Consider the following 16,942-nt stretch of genomic DNA (forward strand, 5'->3'; position numbering starts at 1 on the left):
TAACTACTGTGCTTCCCCGAAAATAAGACCTAGCCAGACAATCAACTCTAATGCGTCTTTTGGAGCAAAAATTAATATAAGACCAGGTCTTGTTTTACTATAAGACCAGGTAATATAATATAATATAATATAATATAATATAATATAAAACATAAATATAATGTAACATAAAATAAAACATAAATATAATATATAATGTATAATATAATATAATATAAAATATAATACCGGGTCTTATATTAATTTTTGCTTCAAAACACGCATTACAGCTGACCATCTGGCTAGGTCTTATTTTCAGGGAAACACGGTACAAGGCTACCCTCAGTTAACTGTAGGTGTTATCTCCACCTGGAAAAGGCTACTCACACTCAATGCAGCGACAGCCCATGCGCAGACAGCGGATATATGCTTCCGGAGATGACTCGCTCCGCAGCTGGTCACCTGTGAGGTACCTGAAGGAGAAGAGGAGGGCCTGCACCTCAGGCAGTCCCTGGGGAGCTTCTCATCCCAAGCTCCCAAAGGCCTGAGTTCTTCCTGTCTAGAAAGACCCATGGTTAGGATTTAGGCCAGACACCTGCCATCAGGTGGCCATGCCTTAGACTCAGGCCATGATCGCAGGATGTGAATAACCACCTTGGTAATCCAAGTGTAGGGTCGAGACCATGTGTTCTTTTGAGGAGAACTTGGTCAAAGGGTGTCAAGAGTGAGACTAATAGCAGATGATAAATTAAAGATCCCCGCATGGTACCCACTGGCCCTCAGTCTAAACAGGGCAAAGATGGGACTAAATGATCAACAACTATTAGTGGAATTTACTATGCTATGAACTATGTCCACCAGACATAAAAATACATAATCAATTTGCCCCTGAAAAAGACTCTAACTTCCAAAATGCCTGGAGATAAGCTTAAGGGCCTTTTCTCCAACTCCTGCCTGGAATGATACTTAGGAAACCATCAATCTACAGCAGTCTAGGTGCCCATGATCCAAAGCCTTCACCCTCTCACCTTACAAGGCAGACTTAATATTGGAACTTGAGTGTAACACCATTTCTCTCTTCCAGTCTATTGTCATTTTTCGTAATCAGGATAATCTTCCAAAGATGTAAATTTGAACATATTGCTCTCTGGCTTTGAAAGCCATCAGTGGCTCCCACTGTGCTTGCCATCACTCAAAGATTCCACTCAAGCTGACCCTGCTAGCCTCCTCTCCTGGCACTCACACCCACACCCCGGAATTCCATAGTCTAGTCTTAACAGACCCCTCTCAGTTCTTCCTGCCCCTGGACCTTGGCACATGCCATTCCTCTGTCTGAAATCCTTTATCTTGCTTGGCCACCTGTTCTCCTCTCACCAACTCCTGTCCATCATCAAGATTCCCCTCCAAGCACATGAGAACAGGGCTGTTCTGTTCTGCTCTATTCACTGCCATATCCCCAGTACCCAGCAAGCACAGGGTAGACACTCAGTAAATACCAGTTCAATGAGAACTCAATTGCTTTGCCATGGCTACTATGAGATGCCCAAACCATGAAAACGAGCTTTGCTGATTGACTTTTTAGGGCCACAAGAAAAGGATTATAGCAATATTATTAGTATAGCAATGCCAACTGGGCAAAAGAGCTGCTATCCCCGACCCCTTCCAGAAGTGTGTGCATATTCCAGTCTCAGCAGCGTGGCCCTGCACTCCATCCACTTCCCACACGCTTTGCCAGAGCAGCGCCATCGAACGTCCGCCATATTCCCCTTCATCCACGACCCATCCCGGGCTGGTGGCCAAACTCACGTGTTATGTGATGAGGAGATCCAGTAATGAGACAAGGGATTGTTCATTTCCTGCATGTCCACCACATCATACTTTTCATCCCAAATGCTGTTCTCCCGTGAAAACAGATACGTGAGGAACTAGGAGAGTCACAAACACAAAGACGAGATACCGTGGTGAAGATAAGGATGGGTGGTATCTGGTTCTTTCGGGTCTGTGCCAACACGGAGAAATGGTATCTCTGATATGTTCACTCAACTGATGGTCTCTAGGTTTCCCTTACCCAAATTTTCAATGCAGAAACTCACACAGCAACAGGCTGTATTGACATGTTTCATTGACCTATGCAATGGTTTCCCTTTTAACGTGTATCCTAAAATATATTTCTACAAGAGTATATGCTTGCCTTATATAAGTTTTAAGGCACAATAATACCCTGAACATTTGTGAACCCACCAGCCAATTGAGAAACAAAACACTGACAGCATCATAACATCTAAAAGGCAGGAAATTTCATATCCCAATTCCTGACCCCTTTTTTTAAAAAAGGCAGAAGATTGAGTGGCACAGGGGTAACATTCTGCTTCCTGGGAACAATCTTACAAGGGATAGGAGCTTCCTGTTCTCCCTCAGTCTCACCTCCCCTGCTGCCTCACTCAGGGCCAAATGCAACCCTTTTCACAGCTCGAAAGTACCCCATAAACCTTTGAATTTGTTGGGCTTATAACGCACTCCTGGGCTCTACTCGCCCTCTAGTGGCTAAATCAAAGAACACACCCAGGCAACAAAATCAAGAGAGAAGGATGAGAAAAAGGAAAGGCTGCAATAATTCATTACCTGGAAGAAAACGAGCCCTTGACTAACTTGTCACCAGGAGCCCACTCACCTCATCGACAAATAAGAAGGGCTCGGCAGTTTCCCTCATCGTGTCATCAATAAACTTTGTCATCCGCTCACGGACTTTGTTCAGATCCTGAGCCCAGAGCTCCTTAGAACGACAAAGAGAACAAGAAGTCACCAAAAAGAGGACAGGCAAGAAAGTTAGGTCAGACCACCAGGGTTACTTGCCTGGCTGATCCTGGGCAAGTCATCTACCCTCCCTGTGCCCCCGCATCCATTGCATGGGAGTAATAATAGCCACGCACAGAGTTTCTGTGAGAACGCACATTATAAAAGTAACTACTGTTTTCCTCTCCAAACCCTAAAACCCCAAGTATTCATCAGACAGAAGGATGAAACAGGACCCACAGACTCAACTTTGACTAATGCTTTCTGGGTTCCAAAGAGTCTAAAACTTCTACTTTTAAGAATCAAAGCAAATGTGCTACCAGATACGTGTGTGTGGTTGGGTGGGAAGGGTCAGACCAGAATGTAAGAAACAAAGAAAAGCTTAAGGACAGATACAAATGAGGTGGCGAAGAAATGGCCTCCCTGGCATGTGGGTACAAATCAACAATGAGCCTTGCTGTTGATTCTTACAAATCCACCTGGGTAAGGGACACAAAATAGGTAGGAGAGTGGGGAACAGTCAGTTCATTTGAATAGAGGTGTTTTTGAATATTGAAACATGAAACTCAAATTATAGGATATTTAATGCAAAGGCCTTGCCAGGCTTAGATGTCCTCAAAAGGCCAGCAGCTTCCTCCTTCCTTCTACAAAGATTTCGCACAAAAAGCATGTGTATTTAGCTGATATAACCTGGAACTAGTTGGCTGTGAATAAGAAATCTTTTGCCTAAAGGAGTTTAAAATACAAATGGTCCGGAGGTTAAAAAATGAACCTACTTGGTATAGGGTACTGTGCTAGGCATCTAGATTAACAATGAAAGGAGTAATAAATGGTGATGGCAGTTAGCACTGGGCACGGACCATATGCTAGGCTCTGTGCTATACCTTTTTCATGTAGTGGCTCATTTTGAGCTCACACAATCCCAGGAGGTACATATAATTCTCCATGTTATATAAATGGGGAAACTGAGGCTTCAAGTCATTAAATACCTTGACTCAACAATGAGCCTAGACTAACCCAGGCACATTAGTTCTCGGGTCTTCTTTTTAACTCCCTTTCTACAGTGTCACCCATCTACCCAGGGCTGGACTGGCGCACAGTTAACCAGTCCCCTAATGGAAATTTAGATTAGTTTCAAGGTTTCATTTCTTAAAAATGCTGCCATGATTTCTGTAGGATAAGTTCCTAGGAGGGCAATTATTTAATCAAAGTACATAAACCTTTTTGCAAAGTTTTCATTTTAATTGCATATTGCCAAAGTGCTTTCTAAAAAGCTTGTACTAATTTGGACACCAAGTGCTGCAGTGATTATTCTACCGTTTCCCCGAAAATAAGACCTAGCCAGACAATCAGCTCTAATGCACCTTTTGGAGCAAAAATTGATATAAGACCCGGATCTTATATTTGGATCTTATATAAGACTGGATCTTATATTTATAGTAAAATAAGACTGGGTCTTATATTAATTTTTGCTCCAAAAATTATAGTAAAATAAGACCGGGTCTAATATAACATAATATAATACTGAGTCTTATATTAATTTTTGCTCCAAAAGACACATTCAAGCTGATTGCCCGGCTAGATCTTATTTTCGGGGAAACAGGGTATATGTGAGCACCCATCACCCCAAACAAATGTCCTAGATGATAAACTCTGCTTCATGACAACATCCCACAGAGCACCAGGCACATGGGCCATTAAGGGTCACCCAGACTGATAGCTCAGGGTTCCCATCCTTGACATCATGTCCATCATTCCTATTGCACTCACACAGATGCTCACAGGCTGTCTCGCATGTGAAGAGCTCCTATGCTTTGCTCCTGGCCTGTATCCCTGATCTCTGAGGGCAACCCAGCAAAAGGGCTCGGGTGGGAAAAGCCTGTCATTCTCCCCTGCAATAAAATTAACCGGCACTAGGTGGTAAATTCTAGGATATAAGGCTACTTGTCTCCAGGAGGTTAGCCATTTAACTTCTGACAAGAAGAAATTTCTGAGATGCCCTACATTAAATTACCGCAGACTAGAAGGTGGAAGGAAGGGACAAGAGAGGTTAATCAGTTAACAACTGCAGGGCAAAATCAACAAAAGACTGCTTACATTCCTGAGTTGAAATGTTGAATTAACTTCCAGGTGGCTACATACTTCCACGATTATCTAAAGAGAATCGCCAGGCGCCACCAACCACCAGGCGCCTCAGCTTCTTGCTTACGCATGAACTTTCTGGACTGTCACCCACCACCAGTCCAAAGGAGCAAACACTTCTTCCTTACAGACCCTGCATCTATCCCGGGACTAGCCCTGCTTCACCTTCATCCACGCATACACACCCCCTTTATCTATAGCCAATGTAAATTCTTTCAAAACAGCTTATGTCTTTCTTCCCCACACTATTTAAATTAAAAAAAAAAAAAAAAAAAAAAGTCAACCCCAGGACAATGGCATGTTTGTCCTCTCCATCTAGCCCTGGGGCTGGTGGTGCAGACTGCATGCCCCCGGACCTGGTCCTTTTCTGGCTAGCATATGGCTCCGATAAACCCTTTCTTTCAGAAAAGCTTTGGACCATGTAAGTTTTTTAACACTTCAATAGCTCCCTACAAAATTGCGTAAATCAATGCAAGGAAGAGCATGGTGAAAAAGGAAAAACCATACGCCTCTCTCTCTGCCTCACTGTACTGGCAGCACAGTACCTAGCATGCAATTGTGCCCAAAAGAGTTGTTAGCCCCCTTCATTTGACTTCTCCTCAGTGGAAGCTCAGTGATTACTCGCATTCAACCTCCACATGGGGAAAGCATGACACCTCAATGTCCTCGGTTGTCATTTATCACATTACAGTAGCTACCACTATTGCCTGAGCCCTCCGTGCGGCTGGCCTCGCACAAACTGTGTGTCTCTGTTCATTATTTTCTCTACAATCAAAGAAATCTGAACACAGGCTGTGTATTGGATGACGTTAAGAAAGCAGTGTTGCTTGTATAAAGTATAATAGGAACGTTATGGTTATGTTGTTGTTTTTTTAAAAGAAACCCATTTCATAAGAGAGACATACTGACATATTACACGTGAAATGATAACATTGTCTGTGGTTTTCTTTAGAATTTTCCAGCAAAGAAATGAAGACGAGGGAAAGGGAATGGAGACATGGAGATGTAGAAATGGAGAATAGATGCAATAAAATTGGCAAAATGGTCATAATTTTTAAATCTGAGTGAGTTCATTACACCAGCCTGTCTACTTTTGCACATGTTTGAAATGCTCAGCAATACAAAGTTTTTTTTTAATGAATTGTATAGAGTTATGAACCTAAAACTAATTTAAAAATTGTCTATTAAAAAAAATAAAGAGAAAAAATGTACATGAGACTCCAGTGATATCAATAAAACATTACATATGTATGTGACTATGCATGTAGAATACATATACATACATACAAAGATCACTACAATCTTCTCTGGCCACTACAATTCTGAGAGGCGGGGCTCTCACCCCCATTTATAGAGAATGGGGTACAGAAAGGTCAAGCTACCCACCCAAGGTTGCACAGCTAGTAAGAGAATCTCAGACTTATCTCAGTCTAACTCAGTTTCTCAGCTTGGACACTACGACATTTGGGGTCGGGCAATTCCTTGCTGTGGGAGGGCTGACCTGTGCATTTTAGGATATGGAGCAGCATCCTTGGCTTCTACCTGTCACATGCTATTAGCACCCCCTGCCCCGCCATGGCAACCACACCTATCTCCACACATTGCCCTCGGGGGCAAAACCACCCAGGGGAAAACCACTGCCCAACACAGAACTCCTTAGGCTCTGCCACCAGCTTGGAGCCCGTATGCAAACACCCGGAGACTTCCCACGTGTCATCAGCTTAAGGACACCTGTGCTATTGTATCCCCCAGAGGACCGGGCAGGCTCACCCACCTTAGTCACATCCTTCATCAGGCTCAAGGGCGACTTTCTGGGGAAGTGACACCTAAACTGAACCAGGAGGAGCAGAAGCCAGCCAGGTGACGACACACCTGCCCGCAGGCCCTCACTCCAAGGACTCCGCCTTGGATTCCTCTCACTCTTACCTTTGCTCAATCTATGCCTTGGAAAGGAGCTAATGTGAGGCTGTTCTCATCCCCGAGTCTAAGACACCAAAGTGGCGTTGGACAGGGAAACTACAACGGTTTCATGACAACAGACGGCCAGGTGAAGGTAGGTGGTGAGAAGGTAAGATACTGTCCAGGCAGCTCCCTGCAGACCCCGCCCCCCTGTTGTTCTCTCACCTGCTGCTCATGTAAGAGAAACCGCTGGAAGTCGTGCAGGTGAACAGCAGAGGCGTCAGGCCGGTCAGTGTTGCTGTCCTCAGGGAAACAGAGGGTGTTTAGACAGGGACACATTTCCACAGTCCAGAGGTAATCCTAGTCAGCAGGCTGGCAAACCAGGCAGCCTGCCACCTGGACACGCTGCCAAGTCCCTCCACAGTGCCAGGTGCAGGCTGGCCAACGGGAAGACAAATGTGACCTAGGCGACATCCCTGACCTACAAAGATGCAGAGAATGCCAGGGCCTCGGAGGGCAGGCTCTAGACTCTGCCCTCAGCTGTTCCCAAGTGGTGGTACTGCTGAAGATGTGGGAGAGGGGAAGGAAGAACAGCGCGGACGTGCATGGGCCTAGAAAATGCTTTGGTAGGGCTGGATGTGGACAGCATTTAGAGGGAGCTGGAGAAGTCACTGGGCCACATCAGAGGGTCTCCTCGGAAGCCACAATCCAGTGTTTGCTGAGCCATCAAGTGCTCTGAAGCAGGAGTGGGGGCCAGATGAAGCCCCACATACTCTGAGAGGATGGGGAGAACCAGCTGGAACATGTAAGACCTGGGCCATGGAATGAACAGAGGCCCCCTGTTGGGAGGATTTTCCATTAGAGACCAGGGAATCCTGCACTCAGAATAAAAGGAGACTCTACCTGGGCCAGCAGCTTGCTGACAGATGGCCTTGTAGAGAGAATGTTCGTGGATATCAAAAAACCAGGACCTCACTAGCAGGCACAAGCAACCCTGGTTTCTATGGAAAGTACTTTCTATAAAGCACAGCTGTCCAAGGGAATATGTACTTTTCCCTGAGCACTTGCAGAGGGGTGGGGAGAGAGAGCTTTTTAAAATATAGCAGATAAACATGCTGTAAACTTTCTTCCCTTACTAAACACTCAGGGCCCAAATGTCGATTGTGTTTCATTATGAGTGTATTTCTAACCTTCTTTGCTAACCAGCTTCATGGTCTAACACTAATCTTTTCGTTAAAATACTATGTAAAAATCAGGTTCGTTTTATATATATTTTGGAGTATGGTTTACAAAGCAACAGAGGAAAAAATTTCTGGAATGTCCACATCAGTGAGGGCTGGTTCCGAAAAGCCAGCCCAGGTCAGCACGTCGCCAATCGTGTTCTCAGTGTTTGACTCTGTGGCAAACCTTTCTCCCAGGCACTTAGGCTCGGGAAACAGAACACTTCATAATGAAATCCCCTCACATGGGGAATTAGGAGCACAATAAAGGTCCTGAAGCATGCAGACTTCTCCATAGAACCTTCTGGGCCACCCTCCCAACACTCTACAAAACCTGTTGCTACTGTTCGTGTTTATCCATGCCACAAGCTCAGCATGGCCAACCCCCTGATAGGGGGACCCCCACCCTCACCCCACACAGATGGCCTTCCTGGAGCCAGATGGCTGGGCTGGGAGGACTCAGAAGGGCACCAATGCCTGGCACAACCACCCTGAACAACAACAATCCAGAAGAGAAGCCTCACCCCAAAATGAACACGGAGGAATCTTTTTTGAATTCATCAAGAATCTGAAATAGAAAATAGAAGGCAAACACGCACAAATAAGAACTTTAGAAAAGTCAAGCCACTTAATGCAAATAAACAGGTTTGGGGGGGAGGTGAAAAAATGATCACTGTAATTTGTGTGACGCATTTCAGCAACTGAACAGATTTTTTTTTTCTGTTGAAAAAGTATCATCGTCATTTGTGTGACTGGTAAACATTCAAATAGAACTAAAGCTTAGGAAGCAAAAGGCAGATGTCTTCCTCACCTCTTCCATAATCTCATTCCTGAGAAGCAATCACTCCTAATAATTCCATAGGTTTCCTTCTAGAATTTGTTTTACGGACATTAGTCTAATTATCTTTTATCATAACTTTTTGCTGTTGTTTCAAGCTCTATATATTATTCTACAACCTCAAACAGTCCTGCCTTTACTTTGAAAATCCACACTGTATTCCATAATATATAGTATATTATTGATTTCCTGCTATTATATATCGAGTGTTATAAAAAATGGCATTGTATCTACCTTTGCCCACTTCAGTATTTCTGTTGGGTAGATTCCTAGATGGGAAAACACATGGACATGGGGTGTGCGCATGAACTGTGGTAGATTCCACAAGTGGCTCTCAAAACAGTTGTCCCGACCGGCACCCCCACCAGCGAACACACTGACTTTCCTATATCCTCACTGCTACATACCAAATCCTTAACATTGCAGGGTATTAGGTGAAAGTATTTAATGGAGGATTTATACAAAATCATATGAGAAAAGGGAAGTGGGTGAGGGCACCGATGAAATAAGATGGCCATGGGTTGATGACTGCTAAAGCTGGCTGATGGCTACATGGGGGTTTGTCATACTATGATCTCTACTGGTATATGTTTGAAATTTCCCTTTAATACAGAAGTTTTAAAAATGAACATCAATGGCTGGGCACTGAAGGTGGGCAAAGGAGAACTCAAACCCTCGCTCTGCTGCTTACTAGCTGCATGACCTCCAGCAATTAACCTCTCTGGGCCTCAGTTTCTTCAATTATAAATTGCAGATGATAACAGTACCTTTCTCACAGGTTTGTATAAATGTATGTCAAACACTCACACAGTGTCCAGCATAGAGTTCACACTTAGGAAATGTTAGCGATGATCTGTATTCATAATATTGTTATTAGAGCCTAGTTAGAGGTATAGCCCCTCACCTGGGGGACATGCATGGAATTACATTCCTTATCATCCTGCGGCTGCCAATCTTTTGGAAGCCCTGAAGCTTCTGAGAGCAGTAACATAAGCAGGTGGTTAGGCACAAAGAAGAGCTGGCAACTTCAAGTTGGAATCCTATAGCTATGCATGAGCAGGAACCCACGCCCTAGATTTAGATCTGGGGGTTATCAATCACCATAAACAACCGTATCTCCCCATGGGGTCCAAGAAATCCAGCTGAGCTCCTAAAAGCACACAACTGATGCTTTTCTCTGAGACTCAGAAAGTAAATTACATGCTAACAGTTGGGGAAGGGGGCATTTAACTACATAAGAGCAGTGAAGTTTCTCAAGTAAATGGCCAGTAACTATCTATAGAGCTTGGGGCTTTGTTATCCAAATTCCAAGTTGCTGAATTAATATGTGCTGTGGCCAAACTAGACAGTTATACCATCCAATGGTGGAGCTCAGACACTGTCAACCCAAAAAGCTTTTAGGGCCAGGTAGACTACATAAATCAGTAGACAGCTGGGTAGCAGGTACAATATCAAATCCTTAACATTTCACGGTATTAGGTGAAAGTATTTAAGGGTGGATTTATACAAAATCATATGAGAAAAGGGAAGTGGGTGAGGGGAGAAAAGGGAAGTTGCTTCCTTTCTACTCAGATGTCACCATGGGGAATTCAAGACCCACATAGAGCCAGATATCGATTTTTTTGTTTTTTCAAGAGAAGCGAAAAACCTGAAACTTAATATGAAATCTCCAAGTTTTAAGTATAGGCAATTCATTAGAAAAATAAAAATTTAAAAACCTCTAGGCCACATACAACCAAATGCAGGCTGAATGTGGTATTCTGGCCACAAAGGGCAACCTCTGGTACAGACTTTTTTCCCCAAAAAACTGAACAATCTAGGGTAACCCGAGGATTCAGGAATTCTGCAGAAATCTGACTCAAATTTCTTTCTTTCCCTTCTCCTTCTCAAACACACATACACATTAGCCTTAAAAAGAACCATAATGAAAAGTGCAGGCTGAACTATATCTTCTGTGGAGTTTTGTCACAGTGGAGACCAATCAATGGGTTAACCTGTGCTGACAGGTAAAATAGCTCTTATGCAAACCTTATTCACAAGTTTTGCCTGACATCTGCCTGATGAGACAGCACCCTGAAATTTCAAGGCAATCGATTATAAGAACTGTTATTTGCAACTACTTATCTTGAGTGACTCAAGCTTTTCTCAATCCTGGTCAACTGCACAAGATAGCAATTGTCACTACTCTGGATTTCACAGGTACACTGCCATCAAAACATTGTCATTATTCTCAAGGACTGACTATAAATAAAAGTTACAGCTCTTAACTTAAAAAGTATTTTGATGAGCTTTTATGCAGGTTTATTTTTTGTAAGGTTTCATATAAAAGAGGGGAGGGGAGCTATATAGTTTTAAACTTTATAACCAATGACCGGATTTAATACCATTTTATGAGGAAGAAAAAGACTGCTTTCGCCAAAATGACTTGCTCAGTTAGAAGTCAAGTTGGGGCTGGAATCCAGGTCTTTGAACTCCCAAAGCCTACAATCTTTCTGTTCTATTTGGCAAACCAAGAACTAGTTATCATATATGTGAAAAAGTGAACACACTGTAATTGAATTTTTTTACTCTATAAAATAATGTATTTTTCCCCAAGCTAATGGACAGGAAATGCTTCTCTCATTTCTCTACCTCAGATACATTTAAACTCCCATGACCAGTGGTACTTATCAAGAGGCCTTACCCTGTGGCCTGCATGCAGGAGACAATTATAACTGTCTTCTAGTGACGTTCACACTCAATACTTAATACACTCTCAACCCCTAATCCCTTGTTCAGTCCTCAGGCGGGTGAGGCAGGAATCACCACCCCCATTGCACGGAGGAGATGACTGAAGCTGGGAGTGGTCAGTGGCTGACCCAAGATCCCACAGCTGATTGGAGAAACCAGATGATACATGGCTCCAAGTCCCACATACTCTCTGCTCCCTTACAGCTCTGTTGTGGACCCACCTTTGCCACCCGCAAAGCTCTTTCCAACAGTAACAGCATCCACTAGGCACTGTGCTCTATGTATTACACCAAATGCCCCACTTTTTAAGTTTTATGTTCTCTGGGACTTTTTTTTACCGCAAAAGTAATAAAACTACTTGGAACAAGTCAAAGGAAATGGAGGTGTGCAAAGAAAAATGTAATTATCTCTCTTGCCCATCTTCCCAAACCCCTCCCGGACACACATAAAATCAGTATTAAACGTGAGGTGTGCATTCTTTCAACCTTTCTCCTTGCTCATTAAAAAAATGCAAACAGTATAAAGGCAGATTACTGTATTCTGTTTTGTTTTTATAAAAACATCAGACCTAGCTCCTTGCGTGAATGGCTTTCCTCACAAAATGTCATGAACATCCTTCTAGATCGAAAGAAACACAGCTGACTCAGAATTCTTCATTAGCTGTAAAATGCTGCATAGCATGGATGGACCATAATTTACCCAGCTATTCCTCTACTGAGAGGCATTCAGATGGTGCCCAGGTGTTTTGCCCACATAAGTAATGCTACAATAAACATGCTGGTAATATATTCTTAGGTCCCAGTGCTTTAATTTCTCTAAACCAGAGTCCCCAAAATGTCACTGTCAGGCCCAAATGTATTTTAAATTTACAAGAGCATATTATCTTAAAAATATACTCTCATAAAAAAAGAGTAAAATTATAAAAAAGAAGGCACACACATACAATCCCTCACCTCAGAGATCGTTACTGTTAATAATTTGATACATTTCCTTCCAGTTGAGTTAGCTGAACTTTTTTACTTTCATAGACTCAGATTAAATTCCAATCAGACTTATAGCCATTCACATCCCTACCTTAGCTGAATTCCCCACATTTTCCCCATAGCTCTATCACATTTAAACACTTTTGTCAATCTAACAGATGAAAACGGTATGTCACTGTCATTCCCACTTCATATTTCCATGACTAGAAAGGAGACCAAACACTTCTCTAGTTTTCTTTGGAACATGCTGGACTTTGAAACACAGGGGAAACAAAAACATCACTTGATCATTTGTTCAAGAATCATCTTACCGATTTTTGCTGCTCAAACATAAGTTTTTTATAGAAGAGATGGAATTGTTCAAAGCTGAGTTCATCTTTGTGTGCGCCTATTTCCTATAAATATATATATAAAAAAAAAAAGTGACCACACGATTTTTGGTGTCCACCACAAAAATGCCTCCACCCTGGTTATAGAAATAGAACAGCTTTTCTACAACATTGGCTAAACTCAAACGGGCATTCCCCTAAACCCAAACTGTCCACACGTTTCTGAATTTATCTGCCTGGAGAACACAACCACCAGGGACCCTATGAGGTAAGACCCTTCCCTTGACCCCCAAAAGGGAAGAGTCTCGACCAGAATTCAAAGAGCCTTTGGGGGACACTGAAGACAATTTCAAATCTAGACATGTTTATAGGGTACATACATACCCCGTTTTTAGAAGCATAAGGAAACTAACGAAGCCGTTATAGATTAGACAGAGCTCAACTCCGGTCAAGGCTTGTCCCCTCACTTGCTTAATGGCTTTAGGCAATTTACTTGACCCTTTCAGAACCTCAGTCTCTTCACCTGTAAAATGGGAGAATACCACTACCTTTCTAGGACTTCCCTGATACCAAACCAGATAACATATACCTAATGACTGTTCAGTAAAGGCTAGATAAAGAACAAAATTCTGATTAAATGGTATTCAATGGTATATACTTCTCCCGTCTCTCTTCTTTTCTTTCAATCCCCACCCTTCTCTGTTTTTGACTTTTTGAATTGGGAATTCAAAAAGTGGGAATGTTGGGGTCAGGTCAAAAGATGGCTTCATAAACCATAAAGTGGGTTAACTTTTCCAGAAGCTCATTGGTACGAAAATGAATGAGCTTTTTCAGCTGAGGAATCCTACGACTGTCGCTGCCATTAACGTGGGCTTGTGAATCCTCCATCAGGGGTTACTGGGGTGGAGTGTTGTTGGGTTTTTGACAAGAGTTGGTATCTCTCTGAGGCCCAGAGAGGGTGCCTTTACATCACCTCCATCCTTACACCACTCGGAAAATCCCCACCTGACCTACTCTACCCCATCACTCCTGGAGTGACTTTACCTGCTCCAGATCTACCAATAGCTTAATTATACAAGTACATAAACAAATTAAATGATGGGTGGAAGGAGGGGGTGGGTGGGAGGAAGGGTGGGTGTGAGGAAGGGTAGATGGGAGGATGGATGGATGGATGGACAGACGGATGGATGGAGGGGAAGATGGATGGATGGAAGGATGGATGGGTAGGGGAGAGGTGGGTCGGAGGACTTGACAGGTGGCGTGCAAGAGAAAAGGCAAAGAGCCAACTCTGATACCTACCCTTTCAGAACTAGCATACAAAATGTTACTTCCCTAGAAACCTACATGAGGAATCTTTCAAAATATTTTGCAAAACAAACACATTTATTCCTATTACTAGAAGGAAAATAGGCTACAGGATGGTGATGGAAAGTTGGACTGGTAGAAATATCTCAAGTCAAGCAGCTCCATAAACATGGTCTGCTTGAATGACGTCCTCTGCTAGGATTGAGAATGTGGTCCTAGGATCTTCACAGGATCCCTTTGTCAGGACTGAAACAGACAAATCTGGAGGTGAAGAACTTCCTTGGGCACCATTCAACAGAGCTCAAAGACGTAGAGGACTTCATGTGAGAGGCACAAGAAGCCCTGAGTTCACAAAAGCCCCAGGCCGCGCTGTGAAACTTACCACAAACTTATCTTTGAGGAACTTGGCACTGCTCACTTTGAAGTTGACCATGGGCAAGATAGTCTTCAACTCTCGGAGGCTGATGCTACAAAAAAAAAGAGAAACGCCAGCTCTGTCAACCTTGAAGGGTTTCAACAATGGAGGGTTTGGCTACTCCCATGAACTACCACCTCAGGCGGCCCTCTCTGAGGAGACCCTGCCAACAGCTGTTAAGTGAGCACTAACTGAGAACAAGAGACCCAGTTCAAGGCGGGGGGGGGGGGGGGGGACGGGGGGACAGCTCGATGCACAAGGCTGATCTCCACCTTTCAGAAATGGCCATGGACGTAGTCACATCAGACATGCACTGTGGGCAGAAGATGGTGTCAGATGACCAGATAACCTCTGCAGATATGAAATGTCACAGGGATTCAAACCAAGGGGAGGTCACTGAAAGTGAAAGAGGGGAAGGGGGAAGGACCCAACCTTATTTGAGCACCTCCGATGAGCCAGGCTGCCCTGGGTGCCATCCAGGCAATCATGTTACCTAACCCCTCACAGTACGCATTACCGACCCCCAGGGTTCAGAACAGGCAATGACGGGGAGGCACTGGGGGATCGCTACTCAAGGTCAGAGCTCAGTGGCAACACAGCCTGGGTCTGAATCAAAGCACAAAACATACAGTCACTTGACTACATCACAGAGATCCTCCTGAGTGTGTGCCTCCGGGTCTGCCCGTAACCACCACGTTTGACTGTTGCCTCTCGGGGAACAGCATGAATGGTGGGGAGGGGTGGGATTCGGTGGGGGGCGGGTCAAAGGCATGAGATCCTGTCCCTTGTGGTGGCAGGGTCAAGTGTCCAGCAGAGTGATAGAGGGTGGTCTGGGCATGGTGGAAGGGAGTGCAGAGAATACTCTTCTGTGTTCTGGAGACATCAGATTGGTCAGGGGCTGTGCATGGCCAAGGAAGAAAGCCTGCCCAGGTAGTGGACAGAAAATGGCCCAGTTTCCCCAACGCTATCACCTCAGCCTTTGCCAGTCCACCCAAAAGGAAGCAGCATGTGACATTCAGCAGCTGCCACTGGAGATGACCAAGTGGGACTCCTGGCCATCCAAGTGTCCCAACTCCAGCTTCTGACCTCTCTAACAGCCTCCCTAATGCCTTTTAAATGCAAGATGCTTCCCTACCCCACCCCCACTACCGGGTTGGCACCAAGAGCTTCCCAGAGGGATGCTGAGAGGAACAAAAGGCCTCTGGCAGGCTGGGTGGGACTGGCCAGGCAGAGAAGTGAGTAGGATGGCTGAGACCCCTTTCTGACCCAGCCCCTGGGGTGTCCAGGAAGAGCACGATGAAGGGAAAGGAGTGGTGGGGGTTGGTGCTGCAAGACGAGGCAGTGGGAGGGTCTGGCCAAGCTGGTGGCCCAGTGGAACTTATCTAGAACCAAGGGAGAAACCAGAGTCCCCTCGGGAACCCAGAACTTCCAGGAAGAGACAGGGCCAAAAAACCTTTCTCACATCCAGGAATAGAGACTGGGGGCTGGGATCCAGTGCACGTTCCTGGGGGTCAGTAGAGCAAACTCAGGGCCCAGGGGCATGACAGTCTGAGCCATGGGACATACAAGCCAACTTGCTCCGAAAGTCCCACCTGATGGGAGCACTTGAGTCCCCAGGTAAAGGTGGGGGGCTGAAAAACTTCCTTGAGCTCCTGTGCTGGGATCTCGCCACTCCACTCACTCATCCACGCCCCTCCCTCACTCCCCATTCTGGGCAGATAGATCTGTGCTGCACGGTATGACCCCAAGCCAGGATTCCCCAGCTGCTGGAGGGTAGGAAACCAGTAACTCCCAACTTCCCCCCTCTCCCTGTCCAGGACTTGTCATCAGATAAAGAGAGTGCCACAGCCAAGGTCGCATCCAGCATTCAGTGACTGGTCAGAGTGCCCTGCCTTCTGGCCTCAATTCAGGACAGCTCTGCAGGGCCATCCCAGGAGCTCTCCTTGGAGCGGGCTGAGGCTGCACTTGTGACTACATCGCAGCCCAACTCCCCCTGCTGCCTTCACTGCCACAGGAACGGATCCCCTATGCATTCCCCAATCCTGCACACAAACCCACATCTCAAATTCTATTTCCTCCACAATCAACCGGTGACAGTGCATTAGGAACCAGGGCAATCCTTTTGGGAAGGGATGGAAAAAATGATCTGTCCCATGGGCCACAAACAGGCCTGCCTCTTTCATGGCAGACATCACTAAACAATCATAACATCGTCCCATCTCACTGTAGCACAGTCCCAGTTCCTATAGCACTGCAGCCCAGGCAGCCTTTACTAAACAGCTAAGGTGGGCAGCCCCAGGAAACCTACC

At 44.8% G+C, this 16,942-nt stretch overlaps 1 protein-coding gene across 1 annotated transcript in view; it reads right to left on the bottom strand.

Annotated features, from left to right (window-relative positions):
• The window catches only part of PLCG2 (phospholipase C gamma 2), a 138,868-nt gene that overhangs the window by 58,391 nt on the left and 63,535 nt on the right, over window positions 1-16,942 (bottom strand). The window contains exons 6-12 of the mRNA XM_019743719.2: window positions 14,601-14,685; window positions 12,896-12,979; window positions 8,558-8,601; window positions 7,039-7,111; window positions 2,651-2,752; window positions 1,786-1,904; window positions 367-452 (exon numbers count right to left, since the gene is read on the bottom strand). Coding sequence (XP_019599278.1) covers window positions 367-452; window positions 1,786-1,904; window positions 2,651-2,752; window positions 7,039-7,111; window positions 8,558-8,601; window positions 12,896-12,979; window positions 14,601-14,685 — 593 coding nt within the window. The remainder of the gene's footprint in view (window positions 1-366; window positions 453-1,785; window positions 1,905-2,650; window positions 2,753-7,038; window positions 7,112-8,557; window positions 8,602-12,895; window positions 12,980-14,600; window positions 14,686-16,942) is intronic.

This window comes from Rhinolophus sinicus, linkage group LG11 (assembly GCF_036562045.2).
Source record: "Rhinolophus sinicus isolate RSC01 linkage group LG11, ASM3656204v1, whole genome shotgun sequence".
Taxonomy (NCBI): Eukaryota; Metazoa; Chordata; class Mammalia; order Chiroptera; family Rhinolophidae; genus Rhinolophus; species Rhinolophus sinicus.